Source organism: Mytilus californianus, unplaced genomic scaffold, assembly GCF_021869535.1.
Source record: "Mytilus californianus isolate M0D057914Y unplaced genomic scaffold, xbMytCali1.0.p SCAF_3, whole genome shotgun sequence".
Classification (NCBI taxonomy): Eukaryota; Metazoa; Mollusca; class Bivalvia; order Mytilida; family Mytilidae; genus Mytilus; species Mytilus californianus.
The window spans coordinates 73,878,879-73,895,140 of record NW_026262679.1 but is presented as its reverse complement, the minus strand read 5'-3'; the positions used below and the strand labels follow the sequence as shown (position 1 = coordinate 73,895,140).

Below are 16,262 nucleotides of genomic sequence, written 5' to 3'. Positions count from 1 at the left end.
ATTTGAAAAAAAGGTAATATCTACATGTTGACAAAGTATAAGAAAGTTCTATCTAAAGAAATATTAAGTAATGATCGACCATGAATAGTTATATGTGACAAGATTAATATGTCTGTACAAAGATTATGACAGTCTACCTTAGTTACAAAAATGATATCTGCACCAAGTCAGGATTATAACAATATCCCAATGTGACAAGATATAATGTCTTAGACAAGTCCGGATTATCAGAGTTTACCTAAGTCACAAACATTATATCTATACTAAGTCAGGATTAGTAAAATCTATCAATGTGTAAAGATATAATATCTGTATAAAATGAAGATTATGGCAGTCAACTTGTGCGACAATGCTAGTATATGAAATCTCTACAATATGTAAACATACTTTATCGATTTCAGTCCCCACAGCACATGTTTCTAAAAAACAAACCTTCATTGAATACTTTCACCTTTTGTACTCATTTGATAACATATTGTTTATACACCGAGTCAGAATTAGTACCTTTCCTACACGAATTAATATATAAAATCGACTTCAGAGTTTAGAAAAAATTAACAAAACACGCCAATTAGAGTGATAACGAAATTGACCTGTTTCATCTAATATATTCAGAAATACACGAAGAAAATTTATTTAAAATTGTTATAATTACAATACAGTCAGATGCTCATGTTTAATTGTTTATTATTTAACACAGGAAAATGTATAAGGACTAACTGCAGTTGTTCATTAATAAAGTCTGACATAAAGCTACCTACGGTTGTCCTGGTATTCAAAATATTGGCATGTTTAAAAGAACTTTCTACTATGAGCATTTTTTATGGTTTATCACTGAGAAACCAGATACTCAATATTCAATCATTTTAAAAAGATACATGGATGCTTGCATTCCTTATAGTGGAGTATACAGAAAGAGATTTGTATCAAAATAACCTCAATGAATCTTGAAATAAAGGACGTGTGTTTTTTTTTAAATGGAAACGCATTTAACAATGGATCAAAATGATCTTATTCTCCCTAGATGATTGAACAGTGATTGGAATAACGTTAAATTCATTGCAGTTTAATTGCCTTTCAATTTTAAATATTTGTATAAAATTCATCGGGTAAATCTTTTAATCACTTTTTAACCTTTTAAATCATTTTATCTAAAATCTTTTTTTTACCAAAGTAGTGGTTAATACTGTTTAAATGTCTTGTTTGTGATGTTCTATGCAACGAATATACCTTTCAAAAATCTTATTATCCCCTGTAATTGTTAATATCTCACACCTGTCAAACAATAAGAAATTTAAACCATACTTTGAAGTATTTTATTTAGTCCACTCATCGCGTAAAATAGATTTGAAAGACTATGTTTGCGCAAAAATAGTTTGACAGCTAAATATCATGAGTCTATATCCATATGAAATGAGGTTAAATTGACGAACCTTGCTTGTCACCACAATTTTAGAAATAAATTGATTTAATATCTACTACCAATGTAAATCAAAATGCAAACACTTTGATATAATCTTTCTAAGAACTATTGCAAATACGTCGAATACCTTGATAGAGATGGTACAAAAACCCCATGCGACAACTCAAAGTCAATCTGTACCATGCTGTTATTCGATACTTCGAGCTAGTGGAAGAACAATTTATAAATTTCCCAGCAAGATTGGATTGCGAAGTGATTCTTGCTTACAACACTATTAAGACGCAAGCTGAATATTTATATTAAAGAAGTAATCCTTAAATATCATTTTTATTTTCCAGACGAAATACCAACGGTAGCTACACCAGTACCAGACGCAATAACTGACAAGCCTAAGGATTACCATTGGTTGTGTTGGCCAGAGCCTAAACCAAAGGAGGAACCACCGCAAAGACCCCATACATCACTGGGTATACATAGAGCTCTGACACCTTACGGTGGAGTACCAGGTGACGATATAGAAGATCGACCTAGTAGTACCATTCCGGGTTATGCTTTTGGAGACAACGAGGTAAGCTCTTTAATTTAGACAACAGTAGTTTACCGATGTTCAAATCTCATTTATAAATCGATTAAGCAGATACAAATCAAGGGAAAAATACCGAGGGAGCATAATATTCATAGAAAACGTTCACACATACGTTCTCGCTCAATAGATTATTTTCTATATCAGCCCATTAGTCAGCAAGGAACCGAAATGAAATACCATTGATGCGGTTGTTTTCACTAAATTTAATGTTAATTGAATCTTTTGAAACATAAAGGGTTTTCTACCCCCAGACACAGATGCACTAAGATAGAGTTGGCACATCGTTTTGGAATTGTATGTGTTCGTTGCTCTTCTATTTTGATACGGATTCGGCCTTTTAACTGTTTTTATATAAGCGATACTGACGAGACTTGTGTAGACGAAACGAACGCTTTGGTAATCATAAATTTATTCTGCAGGTATCTTTGATGACTTTTTTTCTATAAGATTTCCCATGGAAGGTACATGTACTTCCACATCAGGTCGATGTAAATATATTAAATGTTTTAACTTCATTTCATGTATCGAGGGACACACGTTATATCATATGTATGAATTCCAGTAAGACTTTGATACCCCACTTTTATTACTTACATTATAAAATATTTAAAAAAAGAGTTGGGAACACCAAAGGAACAAGCAATTGTTGCATATGTCAAGTTAATTATCCGTTTTATGAGTACTTTAATACATTTTATTGTAACAGAATCAAATCCTTTCTGTCACATGTTTTGGTAATAATCTGTTCAAACAAGTACATGTATTAATACATGTATATGAAAAAAACATGCGTTGGAAATATTAATCAGTAATTTCAAGATCGAAATAATGTCTGTATTTTATAAGATATTTTGGATAAATAAAATGCATTCTGCAAACTAATTTTATTATCATAGTTGCAGATTTTTATAACTTGCATGTACAGGCATAAACAAATGCGCATCTTTTGAAATTACAAATAGAATTAAAAGGCATCAGTAGATTACAAACGTTGAAATCACGTAAATCAAGTTTGAAAAAAAAAACAAAACAAGCAAAACAAAAGTACATTACAACATTTTTTTATTGTCTGAAAATTAGATTTCTATATAAATGTCATCATAAATAAATGTCAACATTGAGATAGGAACAAATGATAAGATAAAAATGATCCCATAGAAATATTAAGGAAAATAGATATTTTAATGACAACACATATTGAAAGGTAATTTAGTTTTCAATCGTTCACAGAAATCATTTACCGGCAATTACTGTAGTCTGTCTGATTTAGCGGAGGAAACTGATTAAACTTGTAACTATATATTTTGAATAATTGATATAGCTCTAGTCATCGTGTAGTTGAGATCAATGCTTCGTGAAAACTCAGATTTCAGTAAAAAGGAAATAATTAACTGACCTATATAGCAAATATCTCATAACACTTTAACCCATTTAATTGAAACGACTGTAGGACACGAAACATTAAAAAAAAGAATTATATAGAGGGTAGAGATAGTTGTGATTGTACCCGTTATTACAATATTGTAAAACTCTTTCAGTTGTATTTCAAGAAAGAATTTTTTTTTCTTATTTAATTCCCTTCAATTAAGGTGTGCACAAAAGAGAAGGATAGGTTTATCTCTTGTTTCTAGAAAAAAACTTAACTGTCCAGTTCATTTTACCAAAACAATTAAAACATTTTAGTGATGATTTTGCCAATATCAATAAAACATGTAATATAATTTCCTTCAAGAACCCCAGGCGCCAAAAGTTTTTGATTCAACATACACAAACCATTTAAGTAAATCAACAAAACATTTACTAACAAAGGACTTCTGCATTGCCTAAGCAATTATTAATTAACAGATATTTTGAAAAATCACAACCAACACGTATTGCACTTTTTGAACTGCTGCACTCATTTAAAAAATTGAGAGGAGCATACTTTTATGAATACTTTTACCGAATCACCGACTGATGTCTAGACGTGTTGCAAATGGATAAGCATATGTTCTGGAAAATGTACAACGTAAGTGGTTACAATCGACAGTAAATCTGTATCAATGTCATAAGGGGTGATTGCCAGTACTTTATCAAATCAAATATCAGATATTGAAACGGATTTGAAACCTATTATGTAATCGGATTTCAAAGACATGCACTAAATACTATATAAACGTGTCATTATTTTATATAATACTGAAAAGAAACTCACAATTACTCAATGTCAGTTGTGAGAAAATATATATTTTTATCAATGATGGACGGGATATTAAAACCGATATAGTCACGTTCTGATATCAACTATCAGCAATGTCTAAAAATCAAGTACTTTATCTATATACAATATGCAGTCTTTTTCCTTCAATTGGCCATTTTCTGATGTGCATAGAGCCTATACAAAGAATACATATAATTTATGTTATAGGTTTATGTAAATCCTACTGGAACAGATGTAAAAATTACAGTTTTATTTGCTGTTCTGTAAGGGATGTATTTCATTGTCACTTAGTACGCTTCCTTTAAAACAAAACTATTTCATAAACATCAATAACGCTTTATAACCGTGTGCAGCATTAAAAGTATATACTTTTCAAATGTCCTTATAGAAATTGCACTGCATCGGTTTTAAATTCATTTGTATATATTGAAATAAAAGTAATATGAGACAAAGGACAAAGTTTTCTAAAGAAAATGTCCAAAAAAAATACTGGTTAAATTGAGGCGACAGTAGTTTTCCGATGTTAAAATCTCGTAAATCCATTAGGAAGAGACAAATCAAGGTAACAAACAGAAACTGAGGGAATCACCTGGACTCTAAAAGGAGCGAGACCGGGTGAGTCTACAGGGTAAGCGGCTCCTTTTATACATCAATCACTTAAAGGGTAAACGGGTAATAGAAATTAGCATGCTAATGATTTAAAATGAAGAACACTGGTCAATGGGGAAAGAAGTACGATAGAATGAACGTTTGTTGTTTAGTGGCAGTAACCGTCAGCCAAGTCATGATTGCGACTTAAAATTCATCATGAGCATGGAACTTATGACACGGCTGTACGTTTTCGTTTTACTTTTCATATTAGATTATAAAAGATTATAAAAATCATTAGAATCATACATATAGATCCATTTTTTGAACGAAATGTGTGGGATACATTCAAGATCATGTCGTATGTATGTGGTTGCAACAACATTGACAGATAATGATATAAAAACGCCAAATACAACTAACATGACTGATTAGGAATAAAAAATGTAAATTGATGAAACTTTATGTTACTGCTCAATATGTTTACCAGACAGCATTTTTGAAGCGCATCACGAACTATACACGTGAAAAGCTTGAATTATACACATTTGTTTTAACTACAACTCATTACTCTTTTAAAATGTGAAATAAAGTTTCACAGTATATATGGAGGTAGATAGATATACATAAAAGTAAAGTTTTCAATAATCAAAACAGAAAAAAATGAAAATAAAAACAAAATAAAAACAAAATAAACTAACCATTTTCAAAACTATTAAATCAAAATAATAGAGAGTTCCTACCTTAGTTCTTATCAAGTTTCCATAAGACATTATGGCAGAATGTGGATAAAACATGGTGACCAATATACAGAAATATCTTAAAATGTATATTGATATGACCTTTTATTGTTTTTTCATCAAATTGTCATAATTGGCCGGATCAAATTTCAAGCCTGAATAAAGTTTAAAGATATTATTTCTAAAATATAATATACAACTAGTTGAATAATTTAAGTGTACCTTAACTCAGATTTATACTGTTCATTACTGTATAATGTAATAAATGATTAACGATAACATTGATTGCCACGAGTTCTTATTTATTTATCAGTAATTGAGAAGCATTGTTTTATCTTAAATTATTTACATCTCGCATACAGTTTTGCATATTAGTCTGTTTTTTGTACATTACGATGTTTAGAAGTTGATATACGATATTTGGCAACCATTTAATTCCATGCACAGTATATTAATATGTAGAACGAGACGTGTCCAAACGACATAAATTCCATCGCTAATTTTTGTTTTAAAGATTATAGTTATATTATATTAACTCTGGGTGTCTTACTCCCGTCAAATTATGCAAACTCAATCTTTATAAATAAGTTACAATTGGTAAATTTACAAATCAGACGACTTTTCTGGTATCGATAGATCTAAGACCGCGAAAATATGTATATCGTGGGTTGAGACACAGATACGTCGTATCGGTGAACCAATAATGGTTACCTTTAAACTTGTGTAGTGTCGTTTTCAGTCGTTCTGAGACTGAGACTGGTTTGATTTACATATGTGTGTTATAACTCGTCATCATTCATTTCCGACCTTGGAGTTCAACATGGAGGGATTTGCATTTAAGTTTTATTGCACGTGTTTCCGGTTATGATAAGAAAAATAGGTGAAGTTTGAATTTTTCATTGTAAGGCTCGTATCTATGCGCTCAAATTTCAGTTACAATACAAAATTAAAAGTACAAGAATAATTGAACGAAAATAAGTCGGATTTTTATAATATTGATAGATATATTCTTTATGTCACTATGAACGAGATCATTGTACTAAGCTCGTCAGGATAATTAAATTACTATATCTCCGATGACCCGGAAGACAAAGGTCCTTTTAAAGGGTTATCGTATCAATTGTTCAAGACCTAAATAACAAACGCTTAAATGAGATTGAATGGAATATCACATTTGTGAACTACGGTGGATATAAAGAACTGTGCATTTAATCAAGTCTACCTACTTAAGATGCATGATAAAATATTTCTTAAAAGGGAATATTTTTCATAATTTTTTGACATGGATGACGGTATAATAAGTACTGGAGATGAGCCATTTATGCTAACGGTAGGTTAATGAATGATATCGGTTTTGTTAAATCATCAATTTAAAGTTGATAGTGGGAAACTGAAAATTAACTCGTGTGACTTGCTTTGTATACTATTTACCATCTAATTGATTCAATTAACCAATATAATAAACGTTTCATTTTTAAGTCTGTTTGTTTGCAGCCTTGATTTATATTTTCTGATTCGATTTATGAGATTTGAACATCGGTAAATTTATGTTGCCTCAATTTACATATCCGCAATTGAAGAATAGCCTAGGCGTTATTAGGCTACAGAGGGAAAAATAATAACTATATATTTCTTTCAAATGTTTCAATGTTGGGTCAGTCCCACATTTAAATTAATAGTATTTTTTAGATTTTGGATACAAAAGATAATACATGTGCATGTGTACTTCTTCGTATCTGTATGAAATATTGGAGTTGCAGATTCGGTAGACCCTTGGAAATTAATTTGGGAAACAATTCAGGAGAAAAAACCAGCTATTTCATTTCATTAAATTCAATTTTTGTCAATTTTTAGAACGCAATTTGCCGAAAAGAAAGATGATTTTCTTTTCTTTCATATTTCAGTGTCGATTTGTTTTTATATAAAAGACTATTTATTTCATTCTGTCGAACTACAGAAAGATTTTACTGCACAATATTAATTTAAGCAGTGAAAACACTTTTTTTTTATTAAGATAGCAAACATGGAAGAACACAAAATGCATCTAGTTTATATTAAACAAAATCATTTTCTGTTCATGATTTAAGTACGAGGAATATGATTTGGTGAAAATACTTTTAGAATGTTTTTCATTGGTATAGCTCAAAACGGTATTCGAAGTGATTCTGATAATTCATCATTAATTAAGAAGACGTACTAACTAATCATTTTACTCATAAACTTATGAAAGTATATTGAGGTTCATGTTTGAAATTGCCAATTAACTGTCAACAAGACTTGATTTTTGTTCCAGTAAGATGTGATACTCAATTATAAAGATAGATACGTAACTGTTCGATAGTTGATGCCTTTCTATTAATCTTTTGTAGGACATAACACGTGGACCTCCTATGACATATGTTCCTGAGTTAAAATCTTGGGTTAATTCTTCAAACGAATACGGTAAGTAAAATGTTTGCTATAAATAGACTTCAAAATCTTGAAAAATAGATTTAATTCTGTAATGATTTTCGGGCTGTCCCATTTGAATCAGCATCATTTCATTAGAATATATTTTACATTCACCTTTAATATTTTAGTCTTTATTAATTATACTTTTATTTCAATAAGTCGGAAATTCATAATGAAATAACCCACTTCTATTTCTTCAAAATGTGGACATTGGAGGTTTTGATATGATCCATGTCGCACTGTTGTTACAGTTCCTAACTTTGGTCGTAAAGTTCTTCGTGTGTTAACTGTTTTTATACACCCTTGGCTTTTAGAGTCTTGTGGTTGAGTGTACCTGATGAGGGTAAACCAAGAAAAGCGCTTCGGAAGCACGATTTTCTATCTGTCATTTCTCTCCGTTATTGCAGTGCTTTTCTTGTGTTAGTTTTCTCTTTGACTCACTTTTGCCAGATTTCATTTGATATCAGTCGAGATGACAGTACCTTTTTAATTCTGACGTTGCCAAGAGAACAGCAAAACGTTAGTTATACCTTTCGCTTCCTTCGTAAAAGGAATGTCATCAAAATTGTGTAAACGCTTAAATGGTAGGTCTCGTTTTAATTGGCTGTTGATACAAAAATTTATCACTGTTATGTTCGACAGATTTCTAAATGAAATGTGCTACAATTCCTATGCATACATAACAATCAAATACAAATATTGATATGAAGTAAACATTTTCGTAATATTCAGTAATATTTTGTTATGATTTTCTGTAGTCTGACAACTGTCGGGTCGGATAATTTCAATCATTTATTCAGCAGCGTTTACATACGAATACAGAATACTAGTATATGACACCGCAATGCTTTACAAAAACGGGATATTTAATATTCAATTAGAAGGCAAATTACAATACATCAGCCATATGGAATATTTTTGAAATCGTTCCTTGAACTCATGATAGTGAATACAGTTTTTACTTTCTTTTCTAGTAAACAAGAAATTGAAAATAATATTAAATAAATTTCGTGCGCCCTAATCGTTTTTTTTTTTGGATTAACCGTCATCAGGAACGCTCAAACAAAACATGTGAAAAACAGAATGTATAAAAACTTTAAAAAGTTAGAAGCTTAGTTATATGACCAAAGGGTAACTTAACTGAATAGCCAAATTCAGTCAAGGTAAACTTTGTCTGATGTAATTGGAAACTTAGTCTCTTATTAGTTTTTATTAGTTAATCAAGCTGCAATTAAATCCTACAAATATTGATATTCAACGAAAGCAAGTTACAATACTTCAGCATTATGCAATATTTATGAAATCATTCCATGAAAACTGTGATAAAGAATATATTTTTGTCTTTCTTTTCTTTCAACTTTATTGAAAATAGAATATAACATGTAAATGTTCATAAAGCTACTTCTTAATCGTTCAAATATGATCAGAAATTTTCCATATTATTACTTGAGGGATTAACAACTGTATCACAATTCTAGTAGTGTTTTGTTGATGAATAATAGTATCTGCAACTTTACGGATAATTAAACATTGAAGTTTACAACCTATTAACTGACAAATTCAATCTTAAACTTTAACTTTCATTTCGAATTTAAAAAGAAAATATATATCCCATTTCTTTAAATAATTTATTCATTAACCATCATGATATTATTAATTGAGGACAAAGATTTTCGACTCTTGATTATATAATTTCTAGAAACACTGTCTATATTTAAACAAGAATACCTGACTTTACTAGAAAGATATATGTGTTATATATGTATTATTTTGGTCTCATTCAATTCTCCGTCTTGATGATATCGCATGTTTCATTGGATTTCTTTGTTTTAAAAGAGAGGCGAAGGATACCAAAGGTACATTCAAACTCATAAGTCGAAAATAAACTGACAATGCCACGGCTAAAAAGAAACAGACAAACAGACAAACAGACAAACAACAGTTCACAAAACACAACATAGAAAACCAAAGATTTTAAATTATTTTCTTTTGTAAATTTAGGTATAGATCTAGGTAAAAATATGAGCATTGTTGTTGGTGGTTACACATTTTTGTTTCACTTTAGTCTACGCACTTCTTCTGTTTACAAAATCATTATATCAAAGTATTATTTTGTTGAAGTATTTCCACTTATCTCTATTGGAAAATGTTCTGTGTGGTATTTTTACATATTTCTATTGGAAAATGGTATAAAAAAAAACTCTTCTGCAGCACATTGTTTTTCAATACGGCTGGTGCACTACGTTTTTCTTAATGTCTAGTTAAATGGCAGTGCATAAAGACATTGTATTAGAAATTGAAGAACTGATTGATAAGTAAATGAACGAACAGAAATAAGGAGAACTAATAATTTTAACTTGTTAACGTTGGAGGTATCCATTTGAAATTTAACAAAATGTTCAAGACGGAATTTTGAAAGTGTTTTGATAGATAGTTATTTGAATTTCAGATAGTTGATTGATCTTTAGTGAATTTGTTATCCTTCTCAATTTTTGTAATTTCATTACCAGAAACTTTAAATCATATACTTTTTAGCTCACCTGGCCATAAGTCCCAGTGAGTTTTTCTTATCACTTTGCGTACGTCGTCCGTCGTAGTCGTCGTCCGTCGTCGTCGTCCGTCGTCGTCTGTTAACATTTACTAATATATTCTCCTGAAACTACTGGGCCAAATCTAACCAAACTTGGCCACACTCATCAATAGGGTATTTAGTTTTAAATATGTGTTCGATGACCCTGCTTGCCAACCAAGATGGCCGACGTGGCTAAAAGTAGAACACAGGGATAAAATGCAAGTTTTGCCTATTATTTTGAAAACCGCTATATATAGAGAAAATCTGACAGGGCAAAAATCTTCAGAATGTTGAGCTCTACCTTTTGTCTATTAAAGTCAAAACTGTCAGACGACTTCTTATAGGAGTTATTGCCCTTAAATGACGAATTTTACTATTTTAAAAAATTTTCGCCTTTTATTTTGAAAACTTTGATAGATAGAGAGAAACTTTAAAAAAGCAAAAATGATCAGCAAGACAAGATCTATAAATAAATTTAACAGGATCAAAATCGTAAGACGACTCTTTATTAGACTTATTGTCCTTTAATGACGTTTTTTACCATTTATTTTTGCGTTTTTGCATAATAACTTAACTTTAATAGATAGGTAAAAACAATACAAGCTGTCCTTTAATGATGATTTTTCCTATTAATGCCTTTTATCTTGAAAACTGTGATAGATAGATAGAAACTTTAAATAGCACAAATGGTCAACAAGACAAGATCTAAAAATGGCCAAAATCTTCAGTTGACTCGTTTTGGACTTATTGCCCTTTAATGATAATTTTTAACACTTTTTTTGCAGTTTTTGCCTATTATCTTGAAAACTATAATAGATAATTAGAAACTTTAAAAAGGAATATATCAGCAGGATAAGATCTACAAATATATCAACATTACTGAATTTGTCAGTTTAAAACTCTTAATAGAATTGTTCCCTTTTAATGCTGATTTTTACTCAAATGTGGCCATTGTTGAAGATGCAGGTGAGCAACACTAGCTGTATGGAGACTCTAGTTTCATTTTGTATCAATTCATACGTCCTTTAATCGGTAACATGGATCAAGGACGTAACGATAGAGAACACACATATCTTTCTATTATTTACGCCACACTGTTAACATTAGTTTTGTAGAAACAACTTTCTAAATTTCAATTGGCTGCAAATCATTTCACAAATTGTTAAAATTCGGACGTTTATAATTATCTTTTTAAATTGAAATTTAAAAAATGCATTGCAAGCAAATGAAAGTTTTTGTTTTCCTATTTAAGCAATCCCTTTATTATACTTAGTAGTAGTTAAGTACAATTGCTATGGAGTAATACTAATCTTTGATCGAATCGGATTAGTAACATGTAACAGTTTTAAATGTAAATCGCAAAACAAATTGATCTTTAATTGTGTATTCCATACAAAGACTTGTGTAGTGAGTTATTCATTTGTTTTAATTACAGATAAAGACATCGCTCAGAATATAATGAATACTATGTATTCTAGTCTCGCCCCACCACTGCCAGCCGAAGCTCTCCGACCAAAGAGACAGATGACATTTTCATATGGCGGACGAAGATCAAATAACGCCATGTACAATTCTATGCCAGATCCTTTGATACATTATTCTCAAAGTTGGCGACCTGTATATGAAGACAGAAGAGGACCACCAAGCAGACATGAAATGTAAGTAAAGATACTTTAAGTACAAACATTTTCCAACGATTTTTATACGAAATTCTTTTTGGAGGAATAATTTCCTTTTGCCAGCAAGGTACGAATACAGGGAATTCCACATATCGGCCAATCTGCTATCAGAAAGAGGTATAACAACACAACCAAACCAACAATAGTATCCATAATACCAGAAAAAAATATATATCCATTGTTACTGTATGGAATCCACACCGGTATACGTATGTTTCGATCTATCCGCCATATCTACGCCCTATGAGAAATGTTAATATCAGTGATTGTGAACTGTCTTGACCTTGGCGCAGACATGTTGAATCAATCCAAACATGTAAGTCGTTGCATACAGTGAACTTGTGTGATGTTTAACCGTCTTTACCTTGGCCCTACATGTTGAGACGATCAAAACTTGCGTATACCGTTGTAGGTTCCATACAGCGATCTTGTTATACACTAAATTGTTTGGCTGATCATTCAAGAAAGTGTTTGTTTTGATAATTACAAAATTACATTTCGTATACCATAAAAAAAAAATAAAAAAAAATATAATATTTGTGTCTTTCGATCATTATTGGCCACTGACCTCTAGATGTCGTATTTGTTGGTATCATTGGGTGTTGTGTTATTTAAGTTTCCTCCAACACATCCTTTCACTCATATTGAGAATTTTAGTAGTGTTCAAATAAATCTGAACAGGGAACCATTCAGTTTAATTATGGTTTTGCGTATCTCGCTCATACAGCAAAGACGAATTTACAAAGATAATAATGGTTTCTATAATTGTCTTTTAGTGTTCCACAGTTCCCTCAGATACCAGGATTACAGAGAAGTAAAACTGACCTTCAACCAAGACAACGTAGAACAATACGTTATCCAAGTGGGGAGGATTATGTTCACGAAAGAAGCATGTTTATGGTAAGAAATAAACTATTCTATGACAATTATTTAGTAATTATACTCTTGAAAAGAAAGGTATACTAGTTTACCCCTGTCCATCCGTACGTCCACCTGTCCTTATCCCTTATTTACTACAAAATAGTCTCAACAACTGTGGAGGTATAATTAGTAAGCTCACAGTACGTCTTTTTATTTATATATGCATATAACATAGTCTTGTATAAATGAAAACAAAGGTATCACTTACTTGTTCTTAAGAAAACAGAATAATACAACCGTCATAAAATATCCAAATCACATTGTTTATACTTATGGTCATATTTATAAAAAAAAAACAATTTACAAAACTTTGAATTGTTCGAAAAAATAAGAATTTTCTACCACTAGGAATAGATTACATTAGCTGTATTTGGCAAAACCCTCCGGAAGTTTTAGACCCTCAATGCTCTTCATCTTCGTACTCGATTTGACATTTAAACTTTGTTTTTATTCGAGCGTCACTGATGAGTCTTGTGTAGACGAAATGTGCGTCTGGCGTAAAAAGTTATATGCCTGGTATCTTTGATGAGTTTATATATATGTAAAAAATATACCAAAATGATTGGGAAAAATACCATTAATCATGATCCAATCAAAACTATCGAATTAGGAAACATTTTTATAACTTTCATACAACTGATGTTTAGGTTTGTTATATGATAACTGAACTTAAGGTTTGTTATATGATGTATAGTCTGAATTATTACTCATGTTTTACTAATATTAAATACATAACTTATTTTAGACTACACAGCCATCATGTACAGGCCACTTTATAATACACCCTGATTGGGTTTCTGAGCGATCGGGGAAACGAAAGCTTTTTGCTGCAAAAAAGAATGGAAACTCAAGAAATGGACTACGTTATGGAACTCCGCATGAAATTTAGAACGTTAATCAATAATTTATTGCAAAATCAAAAACCACTGTTTTTATACGACTCTTAGTTATCATGCCTAATTAAATATTGTTGTAAAACTGCATTTTTGTAGAGCTAAGTACCAAAACTTATCAAATTATCATTTACTTTAAGGGCATTTTCCAAAGTGTAGGCATATTGTCCTTCCGGGAAACACTAAATTTGTTGAAAAGTAAAGATATTTTTTTAAATTAACGTATCAGATATTTTAGAATTTTTCAGAAGTACAAAACAATAATAGTGATATTAAAATTGCTACTGGTAACTGCATAAAACTATGCAAATTAGGTCTTATTTAAAATATCAACAATCATGTACCAAACTGCCATGTATGAGAAGGCAAAAAATGCTCAATGCGTGTTTATAAATTATGTATATACTAAGAAGTACCAATATGGTGTTTAACCACAAAAGTCTTTCAAATAATCCGTCCATTTTCTTCTAGTTTATTGAACAGTATGTATGGAGAGTGTCAGTGTGACGCAGATACTTTTTGTTTTATTCTCGTTTTGCAAAGTTATAAAAAGACACATATCAAATACCTATGTTGATTTGTCTTCTAAAAAGAAGATTTGTAATGAAAATAAATGATTCAAAATCTACTTCGGACCAGTCGCCGAAGTTCAGCATTTCATAATTTCGTTTTTCGAGAAGTGAGCTACAGAAATTACTACTATATACAAATTTGATGTAGAGTATTGATTCAAAAAGCTGAATGCAAAATGTTTTTTTTAGAGCAACACAAGCCTTTTAAATTTCAAAAGGATGAATAGTATTTCATCATGCACATCTGTAAACGATGATACTGAAATGGTAAGAACAAAAAATAAATAAAATAGAATTGTATAATTTTGCTGCCTGTATGATGAATAATTGTTGAAGCTTTTGTATGTTATTTCTTTCATTAGTTTTCATTGGTGCAATCATTAGACCATCCAAGATGGCTTTCTAAAACTTGTACTGTTAAGTTTCTATTTACACTTTTTGTCTAGTCTTATCTTAATTGTATTTGTAGTTATTTTGTTCTTTTTCAAGAATTTTATTATTTATTAATTGTTGTATTTAATTTAAAGCGTTGTAAATAATTCACAATAGTTTAGGTTATGCATGCACATGAGTGGTATTAATACATCATTTTGAGTGTGTGTGACCAATCAAATTGAGTATGGATCGAATCTGCAGAGTTGCAGATTCACCATGCTTTTACCGGGAACAGTATTAAGATGTACAGAATGGTTTGGAGTGTGTTTTGCATAAATTATAATTATAGTATAATCATTGTAAATAGTGTTATCATTTAGGATATTTATTTATTGCAAATAAAACAGCTTATATTATCTAGTTGTTGTCTGATTACAAGCATGTTGTAAGGGAAATAATCCCTTTTCATGCCTGAATGACTAGAAGGCGATCTACCGCAGTCAAACCGTTGAGTATCCACACTCTTATATAAATAACCCTTTACACACAAACTTCATTTACCTTTATTAATTGGACTGTTTTCTATTGCTGTTTACCGCGCTATGACCTTTTTAAGTTTAATTTTTACCTGAGTTATTAAGTTCGTGTCTTTCTCAAACGTAGTTCCTTCATATAAAAGCAAATGTGCAGGGGATATGAACATGTTTACAGTCTTTAGTTTTCTATGTTGTGTTTTGTGTGCTGTTGTTTGTCTTTTCGTCGTTTATCGTTTTTGCCATGTCATTGACAGTTTGTTATCGAATGATGAGTTTGTTTATTCCTTTTGTATCTTTCGCCTCTCTTTTTCCCTGATTTTTTTTCGAAATACAACGGATTTTCTACCCAGAAATAGATTAAGTTTGCTTTATTTTAAAAAACCTTTTGGACTATATTCTTCAACTTCGTACTGTAATTGGCCTTTTTAACTTTTTTGATTCGATCGTCACTAATGAGTCTTTTGTAGAAGAAACGCGCGTCTGGCGTACAAAATTTTAATCCTGGTATCTATGATCAGTTTACTTACACTGGCATAGAGCTTTAAAATACATTCAACCTTTCTTTTCAAAGTTCAATCTCGGTCGATATCGTTAGAGGATTAGTCTTGAAAGTCCTTTAAACACCATGTATAATTACAGTATAAATGCAGTAGGCGAATAATCCTATTTGTCTGCTTGAATCAATATACAAAAAAACAATTGTTTCATATTTTTTGCTAAAACAAA

The 16,262-nt window shown here is 30.8% G+C and overlaps 2 protein-coding genes across 2 annotated transcripts in view; one reads left to right on the top strand and one right to left on the bottom strand.

Annotated features, from left to right (window-relative positions):
• LOC127735060 (uncharacterized) overlaps positions 1–5,601 on the bottom strand; it is an 88,601-nt gene extending 83,000 nt beyond the window's left edge. Inside the window, exon 1 of the mRNA XM_052245152.1 lies at positions 5,541–5,601. Coding sequence (XP_052101112.1) covers positions 5,541–5,594 — 54 coding nt within the window. The 5' untranslated portion in view covers positions 5,595–5,601. The remainder of the gene's footprint in view (positions 1–5,540) is intronic.
• LOC127735059 (uncharacterized) overlaps positions 1–15,416 on the top strand; it is a 47,781-nt gene extending 32,365 nt beyond the window's left edge. The window contains exons 4-8 of the mRNA XM_052245149.1: positions 1,762–1,991; positions 7,907–7,979; positions 11,996–12,218; positions 13,016–13,139; positions 13,906–15,416. Coding sequence (XP_052101109.1) covers positions 1,762–1,991; positions 7,907–7,979; positions 11,996–12,218; positions 13,016–13,139; positions 13,906–14,049 — 794 coding nt within the window. The 3' untranslated portion in view covers positions 14,050–15,416. The remainder of the gene's footprint in view (positions 1–1,761; positions 1,992–7,906; positions 7,980–11,995; positions 12,219–13,015; positions 13,140–13,905) is intronic.
• Positions 15,417–16,262: the final 846 nt, after the last annotated feature.